At 41.2% G+C, this 9,552-nt stretch overlaps 1 protein-coding gene across 1 annotated transcript in view; it reads right to left on the bottom strand.

The window, feature by feature from the left end:
- Positions 1-3,770: 3,770 nt before the first annotated feature.
- Positions 3,771-9,552, bottom strand: part of LOC308679893 (serine/threonine-protein phosphatase PP1-beta catalytic subunit-like) — a 21,335-nt gene continuing 15,553 nt past the window's right edge. The window contains exons 7-8 of the mRNA XM_081347741.1: positions 5,415-5,549; positions 3,771-4,271 (exon numbers count right to left, since the gene is read on the bottom strand). Of these exons, the coding sequence (XP_081203867.1) occupies positions 4,167-4,271; positions 5,415-5,549 (240 nt within the window). The 3' untranslated portion in view covers positions 3,771-4,166. The remainder of the gene's footprint in view (positions 4,272-5,414; positions 5,550-9,552) is intronic.

The following is a 9,552-nucleotide window of genomic DNA, read 5'->3' as shown; positions in this document are numbered from 1 at the left end:
TCCTCATCCTCCTCTTACACACACACACACACACACACACACACACACACTTCCTCCTCCTCCTCCTCATCCACCTCTTACACACCCACTCTTCCTCCTCCTCTTCCTCCTCATCCTCCTCTTACACACACAATGTTCCTCCTCCTCCTCTTCCTTCTCATCCTACTCTTACACACACACACACACACACACACACACACACACACACACACACACACACTCTTCCTCCTCCACTTACACACACACTCTTCCTCCTCCTCCTCCGCTTCCACCTCTTACACACACACTTTTCCTCCTCCTCTTCCTCCTCATCCTCCTCTTAAACACACACTGTTCCTCCTCATCCACCTCTTACACACACACTCTTCCTCCTCCTCTTCCTCCTCATCCTCCTCTTACACACACACTCTTCCTCCTCTTTCTCTTATATTGTTTCCATCCATTGTTTGTATCAACATTCAGTGCAACAGTTTCGGGGCTCTGAACTGACTTGTATTATGTAGAGTTGGTTTGGTCACATCATTAGAAATAAGTGTGAACAATTCTGAGTCGTTGTGTGTTTAGCATTTTGAGTATGCTAAGTGCATATCACAAGTGCATCACAGTGCAAAATGTGTTTTAGTGAGTGAGAATGTGTTTAGAGTTTTGAAAAAAGAGTGCATGAGATTTGCAAACAGTGTTTTAACGACCTGAACTCGTTTAATGTTTTACAGAAAGAGTGATTTAATGACAAATTGGTTTAGACTATTGAGAATTTGGTTCAGAGAATGAGGTTTAGTGTTTTAGCAATTCAGAAAAACTGTAGGAACTGATCACTGAAAGGATCTTTTAAAACCTTCATTGAGTTTTTGCAGCACTCTCTGTATTTTTCCAGCATCTCATGAACGCCGTGTTTCTAAGAGTGTTTCTCAGACAGCTCGTCGCCTGGAAAACGGTGTCTTTAGTAAAAGTCACTTCCGCTGTTTGAAAGACTCAGAGAAACAGAAGCCAGTCTTCAGTCACGCAGGGTATTCACGGCTCTCTGCATGTGTGTGTTCTGCAGCTCGTGTCAATAATCCTGCAGCGAGACGTTCATTTGCAAATAAAATACTCTGGTGTTTTCAAGCTTTGCTCTGAATGTCCTGGGGAACCACAGCTGTGGGAATGCTCGTTTGAGTTTGCATATGAAAGCACATAATTATGATGATGAAACGCTTTGCATCTCCTCTCTGTTGCACGAACACACACTCAGACCTCATGTTTTATTAACCCCTGCGTTACCTGTAGATATTATACATCCATCATGTTGAAGATCCGCTCGAGCACAAACCTATTTAACTCTGGATTCATTTCGGCTTCTGATGTAAATATCTGAATCAGAATATCTTTGATGATGATGATGATGATGAAGAACCGTCTGTTCTTCTTTTGCTGAAACATGTTGAACTGGATCTCAGTATCTGAAGTGTGAATCAGTGACACACACACACACACACACACACGTTATCAGACCTTTACCTGTTTCACATTATAGAGTCGCTTTGTTCGACACAAACAGATTCTAGAGCAGAAACACCGATGAACAGGAACTGAGAACACATCACAGATCTCAGATAAAGTGTGTGTGTGTGTGTGTGTGTGTGTGTGTGTGTGTGTGTGTGTGTGTGTGTGTGTGTGTGTGTGTGTGTGTGTGTGTGTTTGAGCTCTTGCTGCTGCTGTCAGTGATTCACTGAGGAGAGAACGAGAGAAACAGCTGAAGATGGAGGACAGAGAAGCTCTGTGTCTCGACCAGCTGCTCCTGAGAGAGAGAGAGAGAGAGACTCACACACACACACACACACACGCACACACACACACACACACACACACACACACACACACACACACACACACACACACACACACACACACACACACACACACACTTGTGCTGCTGTGGGAAGAATGTGGTGTTGTGTCTCATAGCAGGAATTCCAGTCTCTCTCTCTCTCTCTCTGCGAGCAGAGGAGTCTGTCTGCGCCGGCCCATCTCTATGGCCAGAGACTGTGCTCAAACACACACACACACACACACACACAGAGAGAACTTCTTCATGTTCAGACCTGTGACTGTCTTCAGTTCTCAGACGCTTTATTAACCAGCGTAACGCATCACAGAAAACAAACAGAGGATGAAACACTGCATTCTGGGAAACTTTCAATGAGAACAGCGACAATAAAAGCTTGATGAATTCAAAGAATGATTTCTTCATAAAATCATGCCTAATTGTTCCTCACACAGTATTTGGTCAGTATACTACAGTAAACCCATATTTAGATGTGTGTATTATGGTTTACTACAAACCTAAACCAGTTAAGGTGCTTGAAAACATGACTGATTCTGTAGTTACTATGATTTCACTTCAAAAAGCAGTTAAAACTTAATTTTGTATCGTAGCCTACTATATGGTTTTAGTAAAACAACGGTTAATATTGTAGTTAATCGGTTTTACTGCAAATGCTGTATTAAAAACGGGTTTCAAACAGGTTTTTAATGTAAAAATCTGAGAAAACCTTGGTGTATTAAAAGAATACTTCATTTTCGTACTGATTAAGTGATGTTAATTCACACAAACACAGACAGATGTGGAGAAATAACGCGCATCTGAACCGCATATAACAGGCTTACAGCGCCACCTGGCGGCACATCACTGCTGCATCTGCGCATGCGCGTGGGACTGGAGCACGAACGCGTTTGTGTATCTGCGCATGCGCGTGGGACTAGAGCTGAAAGTCTATCACTTTGCTAGCTTAGTGCAAAAAAGTGAAAAACTTTACTTGATAAACGTTTCGTTGGAAGTTTTATTCATGTAATGTATAATTTAATCGACATTCCCTGAAACTATTTTTGGTTATGACTGCACACATCAACTCAGCTAATACTCTTATAAGAACGTTTTGCTAACGTTCCTACTAAGTTATGAATGTTCTAAACCTCTAGTTTAAGTTTTAAAAACTTTTTTGCTTCTTGGTTACGTGAACGTTAAGGGAACATTACATTAAGTGTTTCTCAAACTCGGTCCTGGAGGGCCACTGTCCTGCACAGTTTAGCTCCAACCCCGATCAAACACACCAGAGCAAGCTAATCAATGTCTTCAGGATCACTAGAAACTCAGCTAGGTGTGTTTGATCAGGGTTGGAGCTAAACTGTGCAGGACAGTGGCCCTCCAGGACCGAGTTTGAGAAACCCTGCATTATGGGAACGTTAATTACGTTTGAATGTTCTCTGAACGTTCTGAAACTAGTAATATTTTAAAAATAAAACGTCAGACAAACACATTGTAGGAAAAAACGTTCCATGGACGAAGTATAATGTTTTTGTGCTAATGTTTTGAGAACATTATTAGTTTTTAAAATTGCTTACAATTTATGAAACTATATGCTCCATTTCTTGAAACTACACACAACACACAGACACACACAAAACCACAACACACACTCACACAAATCTCTTGTAAAAGCAAACACTTCATTCTAAACTACTGTAACTCTTTAAGCCACTGGATCCTTCAGGGGTCAAAGATGATTTTGCAGATTATCTTCGGCTTATTTCAGCTGTTTTAGTAATAATGAGTTTTAATGAACACTTACAAGACTCATTAGGTAACATTTACTCGATCCTCACACTCACACACACACACACACACACACACACACACACACACACACACACACACACCTGTTCCTCCGTCACCACTGAAGAACACACTTTCTGTGAACGGACACATTCTGAAGACGCTTCATTAAACACACTGAGGTTTGTTCAACTTTATTTACTGAAAATCCAGATGTTATGAACCTGTCTGACTCCAACAGGCCTCGAAGAGTGAAATGATCAACTAGAAAAGACCTAGTCAATGTAAACCCTTCTGTTATTAGATGCGGAGCGAGAAAAAGCTCAAAAGAAATGTGTGTTTAAACACTGTGAAGAACGTGACGTTTACAGACACAGAAGCAAATCAAAGCAGCACACAGTGAGCTCAGAGCAAACAAACCAAAGCCAGTGTGTCTTCAGGAAAACCCAAAGCGTGTTTTAACTACATCATTTGTATTTTCAAGACAGTCTTCATGCCGGTTCACACGTGTTGTGGCTCCGCCCCCTCAGCGCTTCTTCGGGGGCGTGGCCGTTCGGGCCGAGACTCCGCCCCCTCAGCGCTTCTTCGGGGGCGTGGCCGTTCTGGGAGGAGTCACGGGGCGCCCGGAGTTCATCCCGCCGTACTGATACTTCGCCTTCTTTTCCGACGGCTTCAGGATCTGAGAACAACAACGAGAAACAGCTTCAGTCGACATGTTAAAGCGATATGGAAAATGTACGAAAGGCCATTTCTTGCAAAAATCATGGTTAATCATAATTATGACATACTAAGTCATATGAGATGAAAAGTCAAAATTATGACTTAAAAAGTCATAATTATGCAATATAAGGTCATAAAAAGTTTAAATAATAATAATTTCTTTTACCAAAGCATGATTTTTATTCGTGGCAGAAATGGGCTTTACATTTGAAACTGTTCTCTGATCTTAAAACCTAATTTCCGAAATAATTGTGAATAGTTCCCATAAGGACTATTCATAAATGAATTTCACAAAAACACATCAGAGTCACATTTCTCTCCAAAATCAAAGTACATGAACAAAATAGAATTTCGAAAAAGAAGACTTTACATAGGGTCAATATGATATTTTGCTTTAGTGATATTATTTTAACTGAACACAATTTCCGCCTAAATTGTTTTTTAAGGATTTTAAGTATTTTCGCCAATGACACGTGCGTAAAATACAGTATTGTACGACAAAGTTCAAAATGTCTCTGCTATATTCGACTCAGTATGCTGCACTGAATCAAGAGACATCAATATTGGGATTTTTGGCCAAACCGTTCAGAAGTATTGAAAAGCAAAAACAGCCATTTTTCATTTATCCCGACCACTAGGTGGCGCTGTGCTGAAACTGTGCATTTACTCTTGAGTCAAGTACCAAGTTTGATCTTAATACACCATATCATTGCTGAGATCCAGCCTCACGTCTGTTTTTACGAGCCCATCGTTGAACTCGATGCGTTAAACAAGAACGGTTGGGTCTATGAAAAATCTTTTAATATTTTGCCAGCACAGTCTGAAGATGATGCGAGGCGATTTTGGTAAAAAACTGGATCAAACGTCTAGGATGAGATCGAAGAAGTAGGTTTCTGCAATATTCAAAATGGTCATCGGCTTTTTTAGCCTACAGTTCAAAAGTTAGCATAAATGCAAGTGCAACTTTGGACAGTTGGTGGCGCTAGAGTTAACGTTCAGACTGTCCTAAAGTGGCGTTCTCTTTGTGTGAAATATGATTTCTTTGATTCTGTGGAGAAACATGTCCCGTTAGATCCGCGTATGAAGGTAAGTCATGTGACACCTGGAAGGAGCACATCAGAGTCTCGTCGACGCTCATCATTCCTCCGGCGTTGTCGAACTCGCCGCAGTAGTTCGGCGCCGAGAACAGCGTCACCAGCTGCCGTTTGGCGAAGAACTCGTAGCCGTCTTCAACCACCTGCAAAACAACAACAACAACTCTTCACCCTTCCACACGCAAGTTTAGAAGATTCTAACTAGAGTGAGCGGCGACCGCTTCTTTAGAACGTTTCCCTTTGTTGTTTCCATGGCGACGTGTTACATTTGTCACATGATACACCACAGCCAAAATTTTCGCATGTTAAAAAATAAATACGACCTCACGTTGTGTCAAACTTTCGTCCGGCATAAAAAAAATTCGGATCGGGTTCGATTTTCTGCGTTTTTTCCGCATCCGTAGCTCAAGCGTTTTCAGAGGCGTTTTGACGACTCAGAGCCGCCGAATCACGAATACGGGAAAACACATATATCGGACTCAGTGTGCAAGGACCTTTACTCGGGTTTTGTTTTTCCTTTTTATTAAAAATATTCACAAACTTGCTTACCATGTCATCTTATATTCCGATTCTCAAATACGTGTGAGTGCGTGTGTTTTGTCATTTAAAACCTTTATAAGTGATTTTGATCTTGGTCTATAACGTAAGATGGGCACCGCCATGTTTGTTTGCGTCACAGAGAGTCCTGTCCGTCGGTTTACGGCACGTGACTTCATTCGTTTCTCCCGAAATACATGTAAGGAAGTGGGCGGTGAACTGGGAGGAAAATAGAGCAAACTTTATAGTTACACAATGCGCATGCGTCGCGTCTGAACGCGTTGTTGTCTTTGGAGCTCTATCGATTTGATTTATAATTCTTGATTTTACTCTTTAAACTTACTTACAACAAACATTTTCTACTTTTCCTCACTGAGAAGCACTATTGCTCAAACCTCATAGTTACAACGCGGACTGTTGAGCAGACGTGTCTCAAGCCTGTTAGTGATTCTACGCTGGATACTCCTATAGGTTACTCCCGGGGATCACGGCTGAACGCGTCTTCTCAACACTCACTTACAAACATTTTTCACCTATCGTGCGTCTACTCTACACCCGTACCACTTAAAAGACGGATTATATCTAAGACGCTTGTCAGAAATTAGTATTAATTGATAGCATCACTGGTAGTGTCGTTGCTAACTTACTGTCCATCTGTTAAAATGGCGAATATATCAGATGTAAGTAGTCTACCTTTTGGTGCAGGTGAGGACACATTTGAGCTGCACGCGGTGCAGTCTGAGCTGGAAGCTGTTGAGAAACAGATCCACGACCTTTTAGTGAGACAGGCCGAGCTGAGAGACCGGCGTTTGGCTCTTGAAACATCACGCGCTGATGCTCACAAATCAGAGATTAATGTTACTAACCCGCTGACTCCGACCTCGTCTACTCCGTGCGTTACTCGGCATCGGTCCCGAGCGCCAAGGTCGCGATCAGCCATGGTCTCGTTCACTCCGGCTCCAACACGCCACCACGAAGCCTGGATATTTCCGCAGCGGAAGACGCGAGTCAGGTCTAGACCAAGAAAACTCTCTCCGACCCTCCCGGTTTTCGAGTTATCCACACAAAACCGCTTCTCCGCTCTTCGCGAAACAGAACGCGATGCTGTGATCATCGGTGATTCCATTGTTCGGCACGTCCATGCTACATCAGGTGAAAATAAGGTGCACAGTCACTGCTTTCCTGGTGCTCGTGTTTCTGAAATCGCTGCTCGCGTTCCCGAGATTCTGAACGATAACGAGCGCGTCGGAACTTTGGTATTGCACGCGGGAGTGAACGACATCAGGCTGCGCCAGACGGAAGTTCTGAAGAAAGACTTCAGGAATCTGATCGATACGGTACGCAGCACATCGCCTGATATAACGATCATTGTGTCAGGACCGCTTCCCACGTACCGTCTAGGACATGACAAGTTTAGTAGATTATTCGCGCTAAATGAATGGTTAACGTCATGGTGCAATGAGCAGAAACTGCTCTTTGTAAATAATTGGAATCTGTTTTGGGAGCGTCCTAGGCTATACCGTGCTGATGGCTTACACCCAAACAGATTCGGATCGGATCTTCTGTCAGATAACATCTCCAAAATGTTAAATACCTTTTGACTAGTAACCAAAAGTCCAAATCATAGTCTCTGCTGCACCAAATTAACTGATATAAATACTAGTGTAGAACATTGCATAGAAACTGTGTCTATTCCTCGTTTAGTGCGATCAAATAATAAATCTACTGCAGGATCTAGGAAAAATCTAATTGTTATTAAAACAGAAAATGTTGCTATTAGTAAACAAAAACAATTTCTAAAGCTAGGTCTTCTAAACATTAGATCACTCACACCTAAGGCAGTTATTGTAAATGAAATAGTCACAGATAATAGCATAGATGTACTTTGCCTTACTGAAACCTGGCTTAAACCAAATGATTATTTCGGTCTAAATGAGTCTACTCCATCAGGATACTCCTATAAGCACGAGCCCCGTCTGATTGGTCGTGGCGGCGGTGTTGCAACTATCTATAGAGATATTCTCAATGTCACTCAGAAAACGGGTTATAAGTTTATTTCATTTGAAGTACTTGTACTAAATGTTACGCTCTTAGATGATAGAAAAACATCCCTATTATCTTTAGCCTTGGCTACCGTATATAGACCACCAGGGCCTTACGCTGATTTCCTAAAAGAATTTGCAAATTTTCTCTCAGATCTATTGGTCAATGTCGATAAAATATTAATTGTTGGAGATTTTAACATACACGTAGATAATCAAAATGATACGTTAGGGGCTGCGTTTACTGATTTATTAAACTCCTTTGGGGTCAAGCAAAACATTACCGGACCAACTCATCGTTTTAATCATACACTCGATTTAATTATATCACATGGAACCGATCCAACCGATATAGATATCATTCCACAAAGTGACGATGTCACTGACCATTACATGGTAACTTGCATATTACGTACCCCGGTAATATATCATGCTGCGCCGCGTTATCGATTAGGCAGAACAATCCTTCCATCCACCATAGATAATTTTTCAAATTGCTTATCGGATCTGTCTCAGCTGCTGCCTGAACCTAAACAAACAGATGAACTAGACGAACTAACCAGCACTATGAGCACCGTTCTCTCTGGAAAATGGGATATTGTTGCACCTATGAGACTAAAAAAGGTCAGAGAGAAAATTAAAGCACCATGGTACAACAATACTACTCGTGTTCTAAAGAGAGAAACCCGTAATTTAGAGCGTAAATGGAAACAAACTAATTTAGAGGTTTTTAGAATCGCTTGGAAAGACAGTATGTCACGCTATAAAAAGGCCCTAAAAGCGGCCAGGGCTGAGCACCTCCGCAAACTAATAGAAAATAACCAAAACAATCCTAGGTTCTTATTTAACACCGTGGCTAGACTAACAAATAAACAAGCGTCACCTGAACAAAATATTCCGTTACAGTTTAGTAGTAATGATTTCATGAATTTTTTCACTGAGAAAATAGAAAACATCAGATCCACAATTGTAAACGTTCAATCTTCAATCGCGCCTTATAATTCAGCCTCAATTATCACCCCGCAAGAACAATTACAGTGCTTTACAACTATAGAACAAAAAGAGTTAAATAAATTTATCATTTCCTCTAAAACAACAACATGTTTATTAGATCCCATACCAACTAAACTATTGAAAGAAGTGTTACCTATAGTGGAAGAGCCTCTCCTCAATATTATTAACTCGTCTTTATCTTTAGGTCATGTTCCAAGAACATTTAAATTGGCAGTTATAAAACCTCTCATTAAGAAACCACAATTAGACCCAAATAACCTAGCAAATTATAGACCCATTTCAAATCTTCCTTTTATGTCCAAAATATTAGAAAAAGTTGTGTCTGCCCAACTGGGCTCTTTCTTGCAAGAAAATGACACCTATGAAAAGTTTCAGTCTGGGTTCAGGCCGCATCATAGCACTGAAACTGCGCTCGTTAAAATCACAAATGATTTACTCTTAGCTTCTGACCAAGGCTGTATCTCAATACTAGTTTTACTTGATCTTAGTGCTGCGTTCGATACTATAGATCACACAATACTCTTAGATCGACTACAAAATTATACTGGTGTTC

This window comes from Scardinius erythrophthalmus, assembly GCF_964197995.2.
Source record: "Scardinius erythrophthalmus genome assembly, chromosome: 2".
Classification (NCBI taxonomy): Eukaryota; Metazoa; Chordata; class Actinopteri; order Cypriniformes; family Leuciscidae; genus Scardinius; species Scardinius erythrophthalmus.
This window is presented reverse-complemented; position numbering and strand designations above follow the sequence as displayed.